The 22,888-nt window shown below is 47.4% G+C and overlaps 1 protein-coding gene across 1 annotated transcript in view; it reads right to left on the reverse strand.

Annotated features, from left to right (window-relative positions):
• Nucleotides 1-2,047: 2,047 nt before the first annotated feature.
• The window catches only part of LOC137527757 (chemokine-like protein TAFA-1), a 35,886-nt gene continuing 15,045 nt past the window's right edge, over nt 2,048-22,888 (reverse strand). The window contains exons 2-5 of the mRNA XM_068248630.1: nt 17,023-17,168; nt 10,735-10,875; nt 7,960-8,084; nt 2,048-3,037 (exon numbers count right to left, since the gene is read on the reverse strand). Coding sequence (XP_068104731.1) covers nt 3,020-3,037; nt 7,960-8,084; nt 10,735-10,875; nt 17,023-17,168 — 430 coding nt within the window. The 3' untranslated portion in view covers nt 2,048-3,019. The remainder of the gene's footprint in view (nt 3,038-7,959; nt 8,085-10,734; nt 10,876-17,022; nt 17,169-22,888) is intronic.

Here is a 22,888-nt window from a genome sequence, read left to right on the forward strand (position 1 = left end):
GCAATTTGTTAGTGTTCTTCAATGTAAAGTATATAATCGCTGGCGTAATCGCTCATTAAAACCTGCACGGAGCGATTTTGCTAGTGTTTTGAAGTTACTGCACACTGTAACAAAATTAAAATTAATAGAAAGGACCAATCAGACTTTAAAACGCTAATCGCTACATAACCGCTGGCAAATTGAAACACTTTTTAAAATCTCTCACTAAAGCGCTCATGGAATCGCTTACAAACTGTTCATACAAAACGCTAGCGATTGCGTTTTGTAGTGGGTTCCAGGCCTCACAACTGCTCACTGCTGCCTGGCAACTGCTTGCTGAGCACACACACAGTTTAACAGTCCGTGGAAGAGAGGCCTTAAAGTGAACCAGAGACGAAGCACTCATGTATTTAACCATATATATCAGTGGGAACATTAGAGAAAACACCTACCCTGCTCTCTGCTTCATTCTTCACTGCTCAGTCTGCTTCTAATCAGCCCTGATAAAATCCCTGATTGAGCATTCAGTCTGGTTTGGCTCAGGAATCATTATAGCAGAGCCAGAAGGGGGCAGGCTTGGGCTTGAAAAGACATCAGAGAACACACACTCAGCTATAATGATTCCTGAGCCAAGCCACACTGAATGCTCAGTCAGGGATTTTATCAGGGCTGATAACAAGCAGGCAGAGCAGTGAAGAATGAAACAGAGAGCAGGGTAGGTGTTTTCTCTAATGTTCCCACTGATATATATGGCAAATACATGAGGGTGCTTCGTCTCTGGTGCACTTTAAGGGAGTTTGAAGTATTTAAAAAAAGATACTCACCTAAAGAGAGGGTGGGCTTTGTGTCCTATAGAGCCTTCCTGCTACTCCTACTGTCCCCGCATTCTACCGCTGGCTCCCCCATTAGCACTCTCCGGCCGATGGGGCAGAGACTGCTCACCTTCGCCAGCTGCGGGAGGTGTCAGCAATCTTCAGGAGCCCGAGTGCTCAATATGAAGATGGGCTTTACCTCCAGTACAGTCAATCTCTGACCATCCCCCCCCCCCCCCCCCCCAGTCTTCTTTCCCTGAGAGAGGCGGAGATCGGTGGGGATTGACTGGACTGGAGGCAGAGCTACAGCGCAAAGCTCTGCCTCCCCTGGGCAGCAAAATCTGCATCTTGGAAAGTCGTGGAATTTTACAAGACACCGGCATTCATTGTATCTTCCTGATGTTACACTGACGCGCATTACTTCCGATTCACGTACGTAAGCATAATAATGAATGTGGCCAAATAGTATATTACACCAAAATTCATTTTTTATTTAATAAAAATCCCCACACTGAATTTATAATTAACTATTTCCCTCCCACACCCTCCCATAGAACCCAAACTTTTTTTTTAATATAGGGGGGAAAAAAATGTACATACAAAAAATGTAAGTTGTTACCTTAAAGAAAACCTGTAACATCAAAAAGTTCCGCTAGGGGGTACTCACCTCGGGAGGGGGAAGCCCCAGGGTCCTAATGAGGCTTCCCACGCCATCCTCTGTCCCACGGGGGTCTCGCTGCAGCCCTCCGAACAACGGCGATGTAAATATTTACCTTCCCGGCTCCAGCACAGGCGCCGTGGCGGCTCTCGGATCCGAAATAGGCGGAAATACCCGATCGCCGTCGGGTCTGCTCTACTGCGCAGGTGCAAGTCTCCGGCGCTTGTGCAGTAGAGCAGACCCAACTGAAAGTGGGTATTTCCGTCTACTTCACAGCCGAAAGCCGCAACAGCGCCCCCGCTGGAGCCTGGAAATGTAAATATTGAACAAGCTGACGGTATTGTCGGGCCGCTGTTCAGAGGGCTGCAGCGAGACCTCCTGTGGGACAAAGGACGGCGTAGGAAGCCTCATTGGGACCCTGAGGCTTCCCTCTCCCGAGGTGAGTACCCCCCAGGGGAACTTTTTGATGTTACAGTGTCTCTTTAAAGACTGAACTTTTTTAAAATGTATGTCAAGGCGGTATATTACTATTAATTTTTAATTTATGGGCTTGTAATTCGTGATGGATGCAAAACTGAAAAAAATGCACATTTATTTCCAAATAAAATATTGGTGCCAAACATTGTACTAGGGAAATTTTTTAAACGTTGCAATAACCGGGACAAACAAGCAAATAAAATGTGTGGCTTTTATCCACAGTAGAATGTTTTATTTTAACACTATGATGGCCAAAAACCTGAAAAATAATGCATGTTTTTCTTATTATTCATTTAGGATAAAATTCCTAGCATACTGTACCTCCCAAAGAAAGCCTAATTGGTGGCGAGAAAAACAAGATCTAGATCATTACGCTGTGATTAGTAGTAATTAGGTTATTGGTGAAAGAAAGGGAGGAGCGCTGACAGGTAAAAATTTCTCTGGTCCACAAGGGGAAAAAAATCCTCAGTCATCAAGTGGTTAATCGGGCATGTTGGGCATTTTTTGTTAGAGGATGTTAATATCGTGAAAAAAAATTTGTTTGCGTAAAATCACCCGCAAACATCGTTTAGAGGGTATGGGACTTAGCGATTGCGGCTTTGCAATGCGATTTTCAGAGCAATTAGGAATGGAAGTCTCTGAAGAAACGATGAGGAGGATACATGAATTGGTACTGTACGTATTTTCATTTTTCACTGTGCAATTGCTACATTTGCCTCAATTGGGGATATAATCCAGGGATAGAGACTGGAGTTGGTTCATTTGAAAACAAAAAATATTCCTAGGGGAAAAAAGCAATGAATACAGCAGTCAGAGAGTTCGATGTTGTATATTCTTGTAGTGATTAATTTTTTTAAGCTGACACAACTTGATTACAACGGTTTTTATATAATCACTTTTCTGGTTGGTGATTTATTAATACAAAAACGTCTGCTAAGACTCTGCCGCAGGACTCCGAGTCCACTATTCCAGGCCGCCCTCTGACCTCTGCCGCAGGGGGTCACATGACCGTGGTACCTGTGCTAGCGGGACCCGGAACCTCTACGTGGAACAGGAAGGCGCACAATCACCCACAGGAAGTTCTCCAAAACGCTCAGTATCGGGGGTGAATCTGGGAAAACAAAACAGAAGATATATTGCAAGGGGGACTCATCACATTCACAACTACTGTAGTGTAATGTTTTTAGATTTTAACCATGACCACCAGATTACATATAAATCCACTCGCTGTTCACAGATGACCATAGTTTGTATTTTTTTCATTTTCACACCCTACTTATTGTACAGTGCTGTGTATTAAAAGGTAAGAAGGGAGGCAGGGCTCCGATTGTGCATTAACTTTAATAAAAATATACCCGCAATAAAAATTGCTCTTACAATTGTGTAGTATTAAAAGCGCATCTCAGCAGCCACCAGCGAGTCTCCTCTCAATGCTGCAGCCTGGCCAGGGCTGGCAGTGTAGGTGGAAAGACTGGGAAGACATCTAACCAGCCAGGAGGGGTGCGCAAAATGCCGTCTGATGTCACTACGTGTTTCAGGGCATAGCCACGCCTTCTGGTGACCAGAAGAAGGCGTGGTTATAAGCCAAAATGTGTAGTGACACTGAAACGCGTAGTGACTGTCAGTGGCGTAGCTAAGGAGCTGTGGGCCCCAGTGCAAGTTTCACATGGGGGCCCCTCAAGCACTCGATACATAACAATTGATACGGCGCACCAAAACCTGCCAATGGCAACTACAGTGTCAGTTGCAAGAAGGGGATAGGGAAACGTTTGTTAATGATTGCTACTATCCAAACATCTATAGAAGTGATTATTATGAGCATAGGACCAATAGAGAGCTAATACTGTAGTTGAGGGAGGGCCCTTTGGGGCCCCTATGCGGTGGCTGTCTTCCCAGTCTTTCCACCTACACTGCCAGCCCTGGCCAGGCTGCAGCATTGAGAGGAGACTCGCTGGTGGCTGCTGAGATGCGCTTTTAATACTACACAATTGTAAGTGCAATTTTTATTGCGTGTTTATTTTTTATTAAAGTTAATGCAAAGAGTGCTCCCTCCCTCTTTTCTTGTCTTTTTGTATAATCTCTGGCATCACCCAGCATTAGGAGCGGCTCCTACATTAAAGTGCATCAATTAAAGGGTCATCACTGTTAAGCTGTTTGCGTATTAAAAGGTATCTGAGGGGAAAAATAAAAAAAAATGATACACACCTGGGGATTTCTCCAGCCCCCTTCAGCCTCCCTGCTCGCTGTACACTTTTTTTTGGCAGTTGGTCGGAGCATATGCCATTCACTAAGTGCTTTTAAAAATAAAGAAAACCCTAAGAATCCCCTTATGAGAAGATAGGCTAGTCCAAAATCTGTCAGTAATGTCAGATTTCTACTACTTACTGTAAGTGCCAGCAACATAGGAGAAAGTCATTTATGGCTCATTTAACTCCGTAAGAAATGTACTTCTTATTTGTATGTGTTTACTTGTATTTTAAATTTTAAGATTTTCATGACAGAGGTCCTTTAACCAGCCTGGCGGTATGGACGAGCTCAGCTCGTCCATCACCGCCGGAGGCTGCCGCTCAGGCCCTGTTGGGCCGATTTGCTTCAAATAAAGAGCAGCACACGCAGCCGGCACTTTGCCAGCCGCGTGTGCTGCCCGATCGCCGCCGCGAGCAGCGGTGAAAGAGGGTCCCCCCAGCCGCCTGAGCCCAGCGTAGCCGGAACAAAAAGTTCCGGCCAGCGCTAAGGGCTGGATGGGAGGCGGCTGACGTCAGGACGTCGGCTGACGTCGATGACGTCACTCCGCTCGTCGCTATGGCGACGATCTAAGCAAAACAAGGAAGGCCGCTCATTGCGGCCTTCCTTGTTTATTCTGGGCGCCGGAGGCGATCGGAAGAACGCCTCCGGAGTGCCCTCTAGTGGGCTTTCATGCAGCCAACTTTCAGTTGGCTGCATGAAATAGTTTTTTTTTTATTAAAAAAAAACCCTCCCGCAGCCTCCCTGGCGATCTTATCAGAACGCCAGGGTGGTTAAAGAGAACCCAAGGAGATCCTAAAGCAAAAAAAACAAACCTAAAAAGAGGGAAGCCTCTGGATCCATTGCATGCAGGGCCGGATTTCTGGGAAGGCCAAACTAGGCACGTGACTAGGGCAGAGCCAAGCAAGAGGCGGGTGGCCACTGGCCAGAGAGCCGTCTTTACACATTCAAGCAGCAGCACAAGTCGCCCCAGCCTGCTCAGTCAGTCTACACAGTCTCAGGCGCACAGCACAAGTTGCAGTGGCAGTGGGCGGCTACAGACCAGGAGAAGTGGAGAAGTGCCCAATGACGTCATGCAGCTGCGAGGCCCACATGGCTGCTCCTATGTGCAGTGCAGAGGCGGGACAAGGTCCTCCAGCACCCAAGGCTGAGACACCAAAGTGCGCCCCTCCATCCCTCCCACCCCAGCCGTCACACACTGATTGCTATTAGACTAAGAGGCGCCACAGGGCCCACAACCTCCCCAACATCTTAATATCTAGTTATCTGGCTTGCAGTCACTGCTATGTATCCCCTTTTCTTATTTCTTTCTGCTTCAAACACAATTAGGAATGACAGCTGAATGAATTGTGCTCCCCCTCCTACACTGCGCCCTGAGGCTGGAGCCTCTCCAGCCTATGCCTCGGCCCCGCCCTGGTGCAGTGTGCACGGGAGTTTCACTTGTGCAATTGGTTAGTGAAGGAGAAGTGGCTTGGGGAGCAGGGCTGTATATCATTCAGTGTTTGTGTGGAGGAGCGCAGTCAGTCAGCCAGAGGCAGCATTACAAGAACAGACAGGCATGTCAGATGATAGTCCTCCGTAACTGACCTGTAAGTCAGTCCCATAGCTGCATACCAGATAAGCTGACTTGCTCGATGCTGCTGAATGTTTTGTCTCAGTGCTGCCTGATTTATTGCCTATTCTCAGTCACACCACATGTATGGGCTCCTTATCTCCTCCATTCTTTTCAAGTTTCTTACCATCAACCTTCGCCCTCTCTTCTTGTGCTCTATTTCAGTCTTTTTTACCTTACCCTTCTTCTCCATGTTGTTCCCTCTCTTAGTCCCTCACTGTGTGCTCTCTCTCCCTCTTTTTCTTCCTCACCATCTCTATCTTTTCCTCTACTTTTGCTTATCATCCTTTCCCTCTCTCACTTTTGCATTTTGACTGTCCTCGCAGGAGCTCACAATCTAATCACTATCATAGTTTATAGCACTGTATATAGTATATAGCACTGACCTCTTCTGCAGCACTTTACAGAGTAAAGTCACTGGCTGTCCTCAGATGAGCGCACAATCTAATCCCCATCATAGTTTATAGCACTGTATATAGTATAGTATATAGCGCTGACATCTTCTGCAGCACTTTGCAGAGTAAAGTCAAGACAAGACAAGACAAATAACATTTATATTGCGCTTTTCTCCTTTCGGACTCAAAGCGCCAGAGCAGAGCAGCAGCCACTAGGGCGCGCTCTATTGGCAGTAGCAGTGTAAGGGAGACTTGCCTAAGGTCTCCTGCTGAATTAGTGCTGGCTTACTGAACAGGCAGAGCCGAGATTCGAACCCAGGTTACCTGTGTCAGAGGCAGAGCCCTTAACCATTACACCATCAGCCAACTGCAAGTCACTGAATGTCCTCAGAAGAGGTCACAATCTAATCCTGCCATAGTCACAATCTAATGTCCTACCATATTGTTATGTATTTGTATAGCACTGACATCTTCTGCAGCACTTTACAGGGATGTCACTGACTGTCCTCTGTGGAGCTTACAGTCCTACCTAGTTATAGGCAAGTGTCGCTGCATCCCATGTTCCTGTGTCAGTGTTTTTTCCTTTGTGCGCATGTGTAGCGACGCAGAGACACTGCCAAGAGAATGACGTGCGGTTGCGGGAATGACAAGCAGCAGTGGAGGACGGGGCTAGAAGGGGGGAGGGCATGTGCTGCAATTGAAACAGAGAGAGAGCAGTGCGGGGGGTCGCAGCCACAGCCTAGCACCCATTTTTAATTGGGCCTAAGGCCTAGTCAATGATATAATATTGTACACATTGCATGTACACATGAGGTGGGGGTGAGGGGGGCAGTTTGTTGAGGTGATGGAAGGGGGGCGGTTTGTTAACTGCTGCCCTAGGGTGGCAAAAAGTACAAATCCGGCCCTGATTGCATGTCCACGCATCACGTAAACACAGCCACACTTGCAGTGGCAGAACTATCATGAAGCCATGTGAATCACGTGATTAAGGCAGCAAATTCTAAGGGGCGGCGTTTGGACAGTTTGTGCCACCTGGTGCCTGCCTCCTCTCTGCTCTCCCACCTGCCTTAGTGGCGCACCCACTACCATCCTCATCCACGCATCCCCGAATCCTCATCCTTATTCGACCGGTGGCACCTGCCGTCCTTCCCTATGACATCATAAAAAGGTGAGGTGGCAATATATGACCTCTTATCAAGGCATGCTAGAATAAAACCCCATCACCGGAGAAGAGCTCACCATGACCAGTCAGAGGGGAAGCTTCGACACACAACCAATCAGGCGGGGTGCTGGCACCAGACCGGCCAATCACAGCCACCCGCTGCTCCATTTGCTGGGTCGTGGTGGTAAATGGGGGTGGACAGGAAGACCTAGCAGGCACAAGTTTTTAAATATCTCATGCTGAAATCAATTGAAAATCTGTGTTGTTGACGGCATGTGCAGGCATGAGGCGTCCTGTGCCTACGCAGTATGGCCGTGCTTGTGCACAGTCCTCTACTGAGGTAAGTATCTGATATTTTTTCTCCTCTGGATCGCACAGGTTTGCTTTATGCTTCCTGTATGGGTTAAAAAAAGGAAGCAAGAGTGAAACATGATTGTGACTAGCCATTCAGAAACTCTCTAATTAATCACCTGATCAAATTGGTTCTATGCTTTTCCAAGAGAGAAGTTCTTCAAGACAAGACAAATAACATTTATATCGTGCTTTTCTCCTGGCGGACTCAAAGCGCCACAGAACAAGCTGATCTGCTCCTGTGTGACCGGGTCACAGATCCCACTAACCTTGGTGGTCTTGACTCGGCCTCCTTGGAAACAAATCCATCCGGAGTTATCTGGCAATGTCTGGCATTCCTCTTCCTGCAGACATGGCTCCATGTCGCACCACCACTTCCCCATCACTATGGAAGCTGCAGACCAGGACAGAGATGTCAAGCAGGACTGGTACCATTATAGGGATAAGGGGTGTGCGGGAACCTACTGGGAATCCCTATTCATTGCCCACACTCAGCCCCGTTTCTAGGGTCAGGCGAGGCAGGTGTCTGCTCGGGTGCAGTGCAAGAAGGTGGAGCAGTGGGCACACAGTGACAGAGCCACAGGGAGTAGAGCCAGATTCCTCCCTTACCTCATGCCTCCCTTCTCCCCTCCCCTCCCCCTTCCTCTATTGCAGAGTTTCAGCGCAGCAGGCAAAGATTACACTGACAACAACTGCCAGTGTTCTCTGTCTCCAGCGCTGCTCACTCTACTTCCTGATTAGTGGAAGCAGAGTGAGCGGCGCTGGAGACAGACAAGACCGGTGACACGTGGAGCTCAATTGCATGGTGACTGGAGCTCAGAAGAGATGAGTCACAGTGTGCCTGCTGCTCCCCCCTCTTGTACTGTACCTGGCTACCTATCTACCTATACTTGGGGCACTTATACCCAACTACTTATACTGGGGGCACCTATACCTGGCTACGTATACCTTGAGCACCTAAACCTGGCTACCTATACCTGGGGCACCTAAACCTGACTACTTATACTTGGGGCACCTATACCCGACTACTTATACTGTGGGCACCTATACCTGGCTACCTATACTGGGGGCACCTATACCTGGCTACCTATATTGGGGGCACCTATACATGGCTACTTATACTTGGGGCACCTATACCCGACTACTTATACTGGGGGCACCTATACCCGGCTATCTAAACTGGGAGCACCTATACCTGGCTACCTATACTGGGAGCACCTATACCTGGCTACCTATACTGGGGGCACCTATACCTGGCTACCTATACCTGGGGCACCTATACCCGACTACTTATACTGGGGGCACCTATACCCAGCTATCTAAACTGGGGGCACCTATACCTGGCTACCTATACTGGGAGCACCTATACCTGGCTACTTATACTGGGGGCACCTACACCTGGCTACTTATACTGGGGGCACCTATACCTGGCTACCTATACTCTGGGTACCTAAACTGGGGGCATCTATACCAGGCTACCTATACTGGGGGCACCTATACCTGGCTACCTATACTCTGGGTACCTAAACTGGGGGCACCTTTCCCTGGCTACTTATACTGCGGGCACCTATACCTGGCTACCTATACTGGGGGCACCTATACATGGCTACCTATACCTGGGGCACCTAAACATGACTACTTATACTTGGGGCACCTATACCCTACTACTTATACTGGGGGCACCTATACCCAGCTATCTAAACTGGGGGCATCTATACCTGGCTACCTATACTGGGAGCACCTATACCTGGCTACCTATACTGGGGGCACCTATACCTGGTTACCTATACCTGGAGCACCTAAACCTGACTACTTATACTTGGGACACCTATACCCGACTACTTATACTGGGGGCACCTATACCCGGCTATCTAAACTGGGGGTACCTATACCTGACTACCTATACTGGGAGCACCTATACCTGGCTACTTATACTGGGGGCACCTATACCTGGCTACCTATACTCTGGGTACCTAAACTGGGGGCACCTATACCAGGCTACCTATACTGGGGGCACCTATACCTAGCTACCTATACTCTGGGTACCTAAACTGGGGGCACCTATACCTGGCTACTTATACTGGGGACACCTATACCTGGCTACCTATACTGGGAGCACCTATACCTTGCTACCTATACTCTGGGTACCTAAACTGGGGCACCTATACCTGGCTACTTATACAGGGGGCACCTATACCTGGCTACCTACACTGGGGGCACCTATACCTTGCTACCTATACTGGGGGCACCTATACCTGGTAGAAACTGCCCAATCCACACTAAACCATACCTCCCAACTGTCACTTTTTCAAAGGGCACGACCAACACCACGACATGATCGACACCACAATAAACAGTTTACACATCTTTTCCACACATCAACAAACTGAATGACCAACTCATTTACATACTGTGCGCGCAAGTGGAACGACGGACTGCACAACATGGCCACATTCAAAACAAGTAGGTCATTCAAACCACATTGTACACCGCCTCTTCTCTTCTTGCCGGGAGCCGTGTGCTGTATGCTGACATCCTGAGTCTCCCAATGCATGACGTGATCAGGAGCCGGAGGATGTCAACATAGAACGCAGGGCTGCCGGCAAGAAGTGAAGACCATACACAACATGGACATGATAAATATAACATTGCTACTCTGCATGGATGGGGAGCATTGACTGGCTACCACTATGGCGAGGGGGCCCTAGGTTGTGTGCAGGGGGAACCTCCATATTCTTGCTGTGGGGCCCAGGGCATTGGTGCTACGCCTCTGTGTGTGTGGTGACCCCTCACACTCCTACACCCCTCTCCATAGGACAGAACAGCCTGTCTGTACAGTGATTGTTACCTATCCCTAGAAATAATCACTAACACAACCTTCCATAGCAGCATTGTTTTTATCCATGTAAAGAAGAAGGGACTCTGCTACCCAAAATAACACATTTGACAATCAGCTGAGCACATGACCCTTGTGAATGACAAGTGTGATATTCCCCGCTGATTCATGTGATGGTGATGTCCTTATTACTGCATGACTGGCTTACCGTCCACACAGGAAGGTTTGTCCCTTGTTGTCCCGGCCACTTTCCCCGGCAGGCAGGAACACTGCACTGTCTGTGATCGCTCTTCAATGCGATTTCTGTTGCAGCAGCGATGGGCAGACACCACCCGACAGGTGCCACCTGCTGGTAGGAAAAATGAAATCATCCTGTTAAATGCCAGTCTCAGTTTATTATATCCCACCAGACTACTGTAACACCTTCCTATGTGGTCTGGTGTGTTAATGAACTTCATAGCATCTACCCAGTTCATCCAATACTCCACTCCTCCATTCCTTTCCCTGCTCCTCACATGCTGCTCCTCTGTGTCAGTCCCGCCACTGGTTGTCAATCAAATAAGATCTAGCTGAAAGAGGAATTTTAACCCAGGATTGAACATCATCCCAATCAGTAGCTGTTACCCCCTTTCCCATAAGAAATCTATTCCTTTTCTTGAATAGATCATCAGGGACATCTGTATGGCTGATATTGGCCTCAATTCACTAAGCAGTTTAGACTAGTCTACTGATGGTTTTTAGTCTACTGATGGTTTGGTGTAAATCAGTTGCATCAAAAGGGAATTCACCAATAATTAATGAATGTTTTAGACCTGGTCTAAAACATTTGGTAATTAGGTGGGTAAAGCGGGGGAAATGATCAAAAGATGCAATTCACAAACGAGTAGCTATGACTGACATCCTTCTCCTCTGACGAGCTCTCCTCTGGATATAACACCTCACAGAATTACGTTACTGACAAGAAATCAGCTGGTCTAATCTCTGTCAGAAAAAGTGGGCGTGGTTACTCCTTGTTTGCCTTTGTGAATTGCATCTTTTGATCATTTCCCCTGCTTTACCAACCCAATTACCGAATGTTTTAGACCAGGCCTAAAAAACAGGTCTAAAACACTACACCAAACCATCAGTAGACTAGTCTAAACTGCTTAGTGAATTGAGGCCATTGTTGTAAAACCTCTCCCAAAGTGTGATGTCAGGACCATGGTCCTGACAGTTAGGGCGTGTTTCCACTTGAGCGGAAACCGCAGCGAATCCGCAGAGTTTCCCAGCAGGCGAATAGTGCGGGGAAACTCTGCCATAGGGTGCAATGGTAACACTGGCCGAATCGCTACCGCCAGCGATTCAGGCCGGCTTTTCCATCCGAATCGGCACGGGAGGCTGCGGATCCCATAGCCGTGCACGGCACGGCTGATGGGATTCGTCTGCTTTCCCCACAGGCCTGGAAGAGCCGTCTCGCGTCTCACAGACACCGCTTACGCTCTAGTGAAATCGCGCCCTAAATGGTGTAAGCTCGTTGCTATGGGAAATAATGTCTGTTTCCAACTGTCAAGCAAACAGTATCTCCCTCTGCAGAATGTTTGTTTACTGAGAGTTCTATGCACTGAGATCACATAGCAGGGCTAAAGAGGTCACCGCCAGTGATACATTTCAGAATGTAAATCAGGGAAAGGAAAGATTTTACAATGGGCAAACACTGAACACTAAATCCTCTATAATAAAACCACCATTGTCTCTGCGTCCCATCCCTGCACTTCCTGTGTGTGTGTCCCGTGTTTTGCGCTACTGCACATGTGCATGGAGGGATGCAGAGACTGAGCAGAGCTGAAGGAGGATGGGGCCAGAAGGGGCAGGCATGTGTGTGCACACGTGCAGCGGCGGGTACGCACACTGCAGGCGTGTGCGCTTGGGCAGGCGCGACGAGGGCACGCGCATGCACGGTGACTTTGCGGCGGTGGTCACGGGGGAGCATGAGAGGGAAGGTAGGGGAGGGGAGGAGAGGGAGGGGGGTTTCAACATAGACCTAGACCCCGTTTTTAATCGGGTTTAGTTCTAGTAATCTATAAATTAATATTGTAAAAAATAAGTCATTTTATTCATTACGTTATTTTCGTTGCAGTTTCTCTTGAAGCGTCTAACTCTAAGGGCTGGTTTACAGAATAATTCTGCATGTCAACTCACTGTCTATACAGTACTATGTGGCTGTTCACAGTACTGCATTGTAACTGATAGCGGTAGTCCAACTCGCTTAATTCAGGCTTTGCAGTCTATGTCCAGTCTCCATTGCAGTTCACACTCATTATAATGTTATGCACGGTGCTCAGTTGCGCTGCAGAATAATTCTGCATGTCCATTGCAGTTCATAATCATAGCACAACCGACCATTATGAACCTAGGCTCAAAGCAGATATGGCGCCTCCGTACTCCTGTATATTCCCTGAAGAAGTGGGTTAACTGCCTGCAAAACCTGTTGCATTTCATTTTTGCAGTACACAATAAAGTTTGCCTGATTAAGACAAATCAATTCATGAGTGGGAGTTAAGTCCGCCACTATTACTCCCATACATGTTAGTGTATTTTAGTCTTTTATTCTTTCTAGCGCCTCTATTTAGTTCTATTATTTCCATTATTGTCCCCCCTTGGTGGAGAGGTTACCCCCAATCTTCCCGTTTACAGAGATTGACTTCTTAACCTGAGTGAGGTCGGTGGTAATCTCCCCACCTGCCTTTACAGTGGCTGCCTTTGTGGTTAACCTGATTTGTGAGTATTATTCCACATTGATTTGGTTGTATCTATCTTTGCTCCCAACATAAATACACTATTGTTGGCTCTGGATCTTCTATTGTCTTTTCATATAAGACGTAGAAGATGTATATTAGTGTCTAAATAGTCAAGGAAATGCTAATGATTGTGGCTTACACTCTACTGCCTGGACCTGGGCCCATCAAATGTTTTGATGAGTTTGATAGGTTCATTCCCAATCTGCATACAATTTACATAGACCTTGCATGCAGATCATTGGCCGTCCCTAGTTTAACGGTCACAGATTAGAGGAACCGAACAGGTTAAAGAGAAACCGTAACCAAGAATTGAACTTCATCCCAATCAGTAGCTGATACCCCCCCTTCCCATGAGAAATCTTTTCTTTTTTCACAAACGGATAAATACCAATTGGGCCCTTCCTACTTCTGGTCCATATAGCATCCGTTCTTGTTGCTATGGCTACTGCTACGCTCCCCTCCTCAGAAATACTTCAGGTTGATTTTAAAGTGGATTATCCCTTTAGCTGGGAATTGCAGACCCCTCCGGTACATCGTCGTTATGAGAATAATAACTGTATTGTAGTCAACATAATATAGCGATAGTTAGAATCTGACACAGCCCTCCTCTCTGCAGGGGCTCAGCGAAGAGATTAATATTCCTGCGCTGGTGATCAGGTCTCTGGAGATTATTACATTGTCCTCTTGCATGGGAAATATTTAGGCTTGCTTCAGGTTACATTACTTTTGGTGGCGTACATTTAAAAAAGCTGCGAGCTAATTTGGCATTTACAGATTAAAAAAAAAACGGTTGAAAGGGTGCAGAAAATAGCGGTAGTAGAAGATCTGTAAATTTTGCAGATATTCTACTGCTTAATTCATATAGTGAAATATCAATACAATACAATACAATAACATTTCTATTGCGCTTTTCTCCCATAGGACTAAAAAGCGCTTTCGCTTTTCTCAGATTCAGTGGTTGGTAGCAGGATAAAGTATTCGCACAACAAAAATTATATTCCTGCAAATGCCAAATTGAACAGGTGGGTTTTCAGTCTGGATTTAAACACATCCAGAGATGGAGCTGTCCTAAACTGCTGAAGTAAGGAGTTCCAGAACGTAGGAGCAGCATGACAGAAGGCACTGGGACCAAAAGTTTACAGGAGGACTCTGGGTACGGGTATCAGTAATATTTGGCCATATCTGACCATGACCTAAACTCTCCCTACTCTCACACAGACCATCCCCCCCCCCAGTGGTGCTTAACCTCAAACCCCCCTCCCCCCCCCCCCCCGCCCACCACCACCCATCCACTGGGGGCATATCTAGCCTCTTCATCACTCCAGGCAAGAAGTCTTTTCGCCCCCCCCCCCCCCCCCCCAAAAAAAAGAAAACAACCAGACACTAGAGAATATAAACCATGTGCCCCTGAGATACAAGAAACCCGCCGATCCTATCTAGTTTCATTGCACACCCCCTTCCTGCTCTCCCCCAGCTTAGTGTGCAAATGCAGAGTATAGTGCAGCAGAAGCTGTGCTTTCACCTCTCTGCCGGAGTCACTCCCCTACTAACCGTCATCTCATAACGCATGTAGTGTGATTACAGGTTACATGAGGAGAATGCAGAGCCAACACTCGAGGGAGCAGAAAACAGACAACATGGTCGTACAGGCACAGCACTGGGCTCCAGAGGGGAGGTGAGAGCACAGCTTCTGCTGTGCTATACTCTGCCTTTACATACTGGACTGGGGAAGCACAGGAAGGGGGTGGGAAACAATAGTGGGACAAGGGGACAGAGGGAGGCACCAAAAGGGGACAGAAAGAGGCACAGTGGGACAGAGGGAAGCAAAAAGGGATTCACAAAGAGACGGATCATCCACAAGGCAATATGGCAGGTGCATAGGGCCTGGAGAGAATCTAGGGACACAGTTTATGCGAACCCACAACAAATCTTGCCAAAAAAGCTAGGTGGCCAAAAAGGGTGAGCCCAAAGTGGTTGCTTTCTGGCCGTGCGGGAGGGTGGCATAGGGAGACAGAAGGAAGCACAGAGGTAGACAGGAGGTACAGAGGGAGACGGAACGAGGCACAGGAGGATAGAGAGACACACCGGGGAGGGGGGGGGGGGCAGAGGAAGCACGGGGGTACTGAAGGTAGCACAAGGAGACAGAAGGAGGCACAAGGACAAACACCTGTGGGTGTGTGGCTTTGTTTGGAAGGCGTGGCCTCGTTCAGTGGTGGGGCTTAATGTGAGGGGCGCCACTACCTGGAGCATCAGTGGCACTCTAGGCAAGTTATTTTCCCTTAAAAACCAGAGTAATTTTCACACATCACGCTCCTCCCATTGATGTATGTGTAATTTTATTTTTGGCTACTAGATGTCCCCACACTATCCTGTGTACTGAGAAGTAAACAGGAAGTACTGTAAAACTGTAGTGTTTTACTTTTATTTTGTGAATGACCATCGGCATCTCATTGATGCTGGTTAATCATTCACTACGTGCACACAGATTGGTAAATGGGAACACGTTCCTATTCCCCGATCAATACTCTGCCACGATGGATCGGGGGCATGCGTGCCGCAGAAAACAGTGCGGTATGTGCATCTACATCCCTGGTACTGAAGGGGAGCCCCCAGGGGCGTAGATACACAGTACAGCGGTGCTGTACCAATTAAGGAGCTGGCTGGCAATTGACAAATGCCAACCAGCATATGGAGGTATACTCCACCAGACAGCAGACATAAATATGACCACATCTAAAAAGTAAAATAATACTTTTATCATAGCTCCCAACTTTTTGAGATGAGAAGAGGGACACTTAAGCCATGCCCCTGCCACACCCCTGATCATGCCCCCGTCAAACATACCATAAAGATTTCATAAGAAAAATATGTTGTTTTATAACTCAAACCACACTGGTCCCTTCTATCCTGGTTCATTTCCCTTCATTTTAAAATGAGTAATATATAAATTTAAAGGATGGGAATAAAGGTTAGAGTCAATCAAACACATTTTTTTAAGTAAATAAAATATATATATATTTACATAGAAAGAAAGACAAAGTCCTGAAAGAGGGACAAATGAGGAGGAAAGAGGGACTGTCCCTCCGAAAGACGGACAGTTGGGAGCTATGCGTTTTATTTCTTTATTTTCAATTGAATTATTAACATTTACTGAGTTTTATGTAATTGGTATTACATTTTTTTTAAATTCAGGTCCACTTTAAACTTACAGCTATCGTTTCCACTCAAACATGTCAGATTTTAGCGTTCACCCATCCCCCACAGCTCTACCTCCTTTCTATCTCGATTCTTTCCTACTTTTCCCTCTCTCCAGCACCCTCTCCATCTGTCTCTCCCACATCTCTCCCGCAGCCCGATTTCCTCTCCCTAGCAAGCAGATGGCATCAGCGCAGCCGTCCCTCTCATCCCTCAGAAGGGTACACCAGAATCTGGGAACGCTTCTCCTGCCAGGAGGAGGATAATCGGCACCCCCTGTCCGTGGCTGGGACAGGAAGTTGTGCCGTAGCTGGCTGGGGGGGAACCGTGGCTTTGCGGAGGAAGAGATGGAAGGGTCAGACGTGGGCTCGGTGTGTTTAGGAGAAACGTGGTACGGGTGGAGGAGACATATTTTTGGCGTAGTGAGCAGGAGGGATGGTCTGGAGGTGGTGAGTCATGGGAATGTGTTATGGGGGCCGCGTGATGACTGTAGAAGTGTAGTTGGCATGTTGAGAAGAACTTACAGATGACTGGAAGCTGGTTACCATCTGTGAAATACTGATAGTGCGGCGGCCAGAGAGGAGACAGGTCCGGGATCTGAACGTTGTGCTTGGCGTAGGAAGCCATTGCGGTCAGCCAGAGGTAGGACATGGAGAGGAGGACAGCCGGGCTATTAACACAGAATCAGAAGAGAACATACAGTTATGTGGAAGGCAAGATTAGGACAGGATGTGCAGAGAACACTAAGCACAGGCTAGCTATCATTCACAATTCTGCATTAGAGAAAAATATCTTGGTTTGCTCGGTGTGTCCGATGGGTCTAACACAAGCCAACAGGGGAGAGGAAAACTGCCAGTACACAAGCCAACAGGAAACAGGAGTACTGCTAGGCAGGGATCACACTATTAAAAATGCATGCTATAGGACAATGTGGTCAGGCATACTAATTTATCTCTATTGCCACATAAAATTGCTAAGAGTGTGCAAATGGGGTTGATTCACAAAGCTTACTTATTTTTTACCTTAAAGGACAACTGAAGTAAAAAGACTATGGAGGCTGCCATATTTATTTCCTCTTAAAGTGAGTCTGAAGCGAATTTTAAAGAAAACCGGTAACAAAAAAAACCCTCCCCTGGGGGGTACTCACCTCGGGAGGGCGAAAGCCTCCGGATCCTATCTTCCGCCATCCTCCTCAGTCCCACGGTGGCGGTGATAAAGTTCAAGAAACAGCAGGGATGTAAATATTTACCTTCCCAGCTCCAGCGCAGGCGCAGTATCGGCTCTCCGCTCGGAGATAGGCAGAAATAGTCGATCGATGTCGGTCCGCTTTACTGCGCAGGCGCAAGTCCCCTGCACCTGCGCAGTAGAGCGGACCCGACAGAGATCGGCTATTTTCGCCTATCTCCGTGTTGAGAGCCGCAACAGCGCCCCCGCTGGAGCCAGAAAAGATAAATAAATCAGCGCTCGTCAGGCTTGTCGGTGGAGGATTCCAGGACGCTTGGGAGAGCCAGCGCTGGACTGCCTGCAGCTACAGGGGAGGGGGAAGCCTCATTGGGACCCTAAGGCTTCCCCCTCCCGAGGTGAGTACCCCCCAGGGGTATTTTTTGTTACAGGTTCTCTTTAAAATGAAAAACAGATACTCACCTAAGTTCAGGTTCCCTGGTTCTCCTGCCGGTCTCCTCATTCCCCCGCAGGCTCCTCGGTGGACTGCTCTCTTCTGGGTTGGGGTGACTTTGGCAATCTTCGGAAGCACTCGGGCTTCCGCAGACGGGCCACTGCGTACTGTGCATGCATTAGCACCCGCTCTCACTCACTCGCGCGTGCGCAGTACAGAGCTGCCAGTCTTTGGTAGGTTGATTGCATATGAAGATTGCCGAAGTCTCCCGCAGTGGGAGATTCAAACGGAGCAGCCTGCGGAGGAACGTGGAGATGGGCAGGAGAATGGGAAGGCTCTATAGGACCCAGAACCTTCCCTCTCCTTAGGTGGGTATCTGTTTTTTTATTTTAAAATTCCCTTCAGACTTGCTTTAAACAATACCAGTTGCCTGGCAGCCCTGCTGATCTATTTGGCTGCAGTAGTGTCTGAATAACACCAGGAACAAGCATGCAGCTAATCTTGTCAGATCTGACAATAATGTCAGAAACCTCTGATATGTTATGTGCTTGTTCAGGGAGAAGCTTAAAGGGATACTGTAGGGGAGTTGGGGAAAAATGAGTTGAACTTACCCGGGGCTTCTAATGGTCCCCGCAGACATCCTGTGCCCACACAGCCACTCACTGATGCTCCGGCCCCGCCTCCGGTTCATCTCTGGAATTTCAGTCTTTAAAGTCAGAAAACCACTGCGCCTGCGTTGCCGTGTCCTCGATCCCGCTGATGTCATCAAGAGCGCACAGCGCAGGCCCAGTATGGTCTGTGTCTGCGCAGTACGCTTCTGGTGATGTCAGCGGGAGAGAGAGGACACGACAACGCAGGCGCAGTGGTTTTCAGACTTTAAAGTCTGAAATTCCAGAGGTGAACCAGAGGCGGGGTCGGAGCATCGGGGAGTGGCTGCCTGGGCACAGGACGTCTGCGGGGGATCATTAGAAGCCCCGGGTAAGTTCAACTCATTTTCCCCCGATCCCCCTACAGTATCCCTTTAACTAGAATGGAGCCGCACCTGAAATCGCAAGGTGGCCCAGAGTTGTGGGAGCCCCCAACTACTAACCTTCCTCTCTTCTGATACAGGGGATGTATACTTGAGATTTGTGTGGCTACACTTTTTATGGGTGTGAAGATCATGATGGCCACACTTGTTATATGACCCATGTGAGATGGGCGCCAAGGCTGTGAAGGGCACCAATGGGAGGCAAGGGCAAGAACATCGGGAGGGCCCAGGGTCAGCGCTACCATAGAGGCAAAGGAGGCAATTGCCCCGGGGCCCCAGAGCTTGTAGGGGTCCCCAGTGGCTAGAAGAGGAAAAACATTTTTTTCAAAAAAGACATAGTTTTTGAGAAAACCGTTTTTAACGTTTCAAAGGAAAAAAGATACACATGTAAAAACCTGCCAACTTTAACGGTTCATAGAAAATCCACCTTAAAAGCTAGAAACCCTAAAATTGCAGGATATGTTAAGGAGATCATTGGGAATAAGAGGAAACATTTTTTTCAAAAAGACCTTATAGTTTTTGAGAAAATCGATTTTAGTTTCCAAGGAAAAAAGTATACTTTTAAATGCGGTAAATGTCACTTTTAGTAGCAAGCCTAACGGTAGTGTAATTTTACATGTATCAAAAGAAAGAGCAATGAATTTCCTGATGGGGTTTCCAGGGGGTCCATACGCAGCCGCAACGCTTTGGCCAGGGATCGCTATACAGCCGCAATATGGCTGTATGAAGATCCCTGGCATTTTTTTCTATTTTCCCAATTTTTTTTTTATGTTTAGTGTGGGATTTTTTTTTTTTTTTTTAAATTATGTGGGGTCCCCCCTCCTGAAACTTTTTAACCCCTTGTCCCCCATGCAGGCTGGGATAGCCAGAATGTGGAGCTCCGACCGATTGGGACGTCACACCCTGACTATACCAGCTGCAAAAAAGGTCCCTTAACCCCCCTGGCGGTATAAAAAATTCCACCAGGAGGCAGCGCAGCAGTTTTTTGTTTTTTTTCTTATATCATGTAGCGATCAGGAAATCCCGTTCAAAGAACGGGATTTCCTGGAGGGCTTCCCCCGTCGCCATGGCGACGGGGCGGGATGACGTCACCGAAGTCGGGACGTCATTGGATGTCCCGAACCACCCCTCAGCGCTGCCTGGCACTGATTGGCCATGCAGCGCACAGGGTCTGGGGGGGGGGGGGGGCGCGCGACGGATAGCGGCAATTGAGCGCGGGGCGGCGGCGATCGGTGTGCTGACGCAGCTAGCAAAGTGCCGGAGAAAACCGCCAAGGAGGTTTGTTCCGGGGTATCTGTTGGGGGGCCCCCCCAGGTTTATTTTGCCCTGGGGCCCCATTTTTGCTTAAACCTGCCCTGGGAGGGCCCCATCAAATTTTTCTGGGGGCCCCCATGAATTGTAGTTGTCACTGAGTTCAGGGTCTATGGCTAAAAAAGTATTAGTGTCAGAGGATCAGCAGGACAGCCAAGCAAAAGGAAATAAATAAGACATCCTCCATAACCCTCTTGTCCATTAACTATGAAGGTGCTCACACATCAGACAATGTATAGGCAGATCGACCAAGAGACGGATCTCTCTCTGATCGAATCTGATGGGAGAGAGATCTGTCAGCTGCCCATACAATGCAGGCCGATTCCTGATTAAAGGATACCCGAGGTGACATGATGAGGTAGACATGTGTATGTACAGTGCCTAACACACTAATAACTATGCTGTGTTTCTTTTTTCTTTCTCTGCCTGAAAGAGTTAAATATCAGGTATGTAAGTGGCTGACTCAGACAGGAAGTGACCACAGTGTGACCCTCACTGATAAGATATTCCAACTATAAAACACTTTACTAGCAGAAATTGTCTTCTGAAGGCAGGAAAAAGATAAAGAGGGTCAATAGTTCATACATTTTAGCTTTGGCATACTTCAATGAATGTGTCATTGAGCAAAAACAATAGAACAGTTAAAACTTAAAAAGTAGATTTAAAAATAAAATAAAACTGGAATATCTTAAAAAGTCCTTTTTAGGAGAAGGAAGATAGATACAATTGTTTATTTCATTCGTTTATTTTCGCTTCGGGGGTCCTTTCATTTTAACGCCCCACGATTGTCACACACGCACCCATGTTTATGCCGGCAACCACGTGGGGCGCGTGCATGTGGATGGAGGATGGAGCAGCGGTGAACACCGTCAAGTAAAGCATGCACGCACGGGGCACATTTTACACTAGTGGGAATAATACTAGTGGGGGTTTCGTCGCACTTGTCCCAATATTGCACACCATTGACACTGTGCACCCGATCGAGCATGTCGGCCCCACACCTTGCAGCATGTCCGATCGATACATGCGACCAGTTTCGGCCCAAAATTGGTTGCATAGTCTATCATGTACACCTAAGGTGAGGAGTCCTCTGAAGTTATTGTCATTTGACTTGTGTCAGTTGCAGCACAAAAAAACACATAGGATAAAACGCAGGCGACCGTAGAGAGTAACGCAAACGCAAAAAAAAAAAAGGCATTGAAAAAAAGTGCAAAGGCTAATGCATTAAAACGCCTTAAAGGGAACCTGAAGCGATAAGTATATGGCTTAAGACAATGCTATAGAGTAAAAGGGCCCGCAATATCCTTTTTTCGCTACTTTAGCAGCCATAATAATAGAGGAATTACTGCACTGATGTACCTTTCATCTAATGTGACAAACATTCAGGTTGTGACATTCTAGAGACTCAGCTGTTAGGCCAGAAACCCACTAGGACCACTTTCTAAGGCCTTGTTCACATTATAGACGTTTTTGTTAAATTTTGAGCGCGGCAGATTTTCAAAATCGCCCTGAAAGCGCTTGTGCAATGATTCTCTACGAGAGAGTTCATATCAGAGCAGTTTGTTCGAGATCCGCTTTGAAAAGCGGTGCTTGAGCCATTTTTGAGGCGATTTGCCTCAATAGAAGTAATAGGAAAAACGCAAAACGCTCAAAAAAATTGCATTGGCAAGCGATTGCATGAGCGTTTTAAAAAAAATACATTGTATTTTTTGTTTCCTGAACAAAAAACAGAAGCGCTCTGCAAAATCACTTACAAAAACGCCCACAAAAACGAGCGAACGCGCAGAAAATCACCGGAAAATGCTCTAAAAAACGTGGGGAAAAAAAGCATACCGTGGACGGACACGCGAGCCGAACGCAATGTGAACAAGGACTCAGCGGTAGTGATTTGAAAAAGCTCTTGCTGATGCAATGCTATGGGTGATTTTTATAAAATCACATCACTCAAATCAGATCACACCCATAGCATTACATTAGCAAGAGCTTTTCTGTTTCAAAATTTTTATTTAAGTTTCCAATTACAATTTTAAACGGACTGTACACACAATGCGTATGAGTGGCAGAGAAGGGAATTATACATTCTTTACAGTAGATTTTATTTCAGAGCCTGGTGATACTTCACCAAGTGCTGTTCACACTAAGATAATGTAATTATATTTGACAAGCTCCATTTTGAAAAAGTGTACATTCGCAAGAGCTTTTCAAGTCACAAAGCGCTCAGAAAATCGCTCCCAGTGAGTTTCTGGCCTTAGAGAAAGTGAAGCAGCTGACGCTGGGGTGAAAGTCCATCTAGCAGCAGAGCTGTGACCCCACACACCAGGCCAACGTATCGGATGTGAGTGTGACCCGAAAGCTGACTGAGCGCTGACAGACTGACAAACGCCGTGCTGGAAGCCAAGCTGAAGACCTGCTGCTCTGCTTGGAAACCGCAGTG

The sequence above is a fragment of the Hyperolius riggenbachi genome, chromosome 8 (assembly GCF_040937935.1).
Source record: "Hyperolius riggenbachi isolate aHypRig1 chromosome 8, aHypRig1.pri, whole genome shotgun sequence".
NCBI lineage: Eukaryota > Metazoa > Chordata > Amphibia > Anura > Hyperoliidae > Hyperolius > Hyperolius riggenbachi.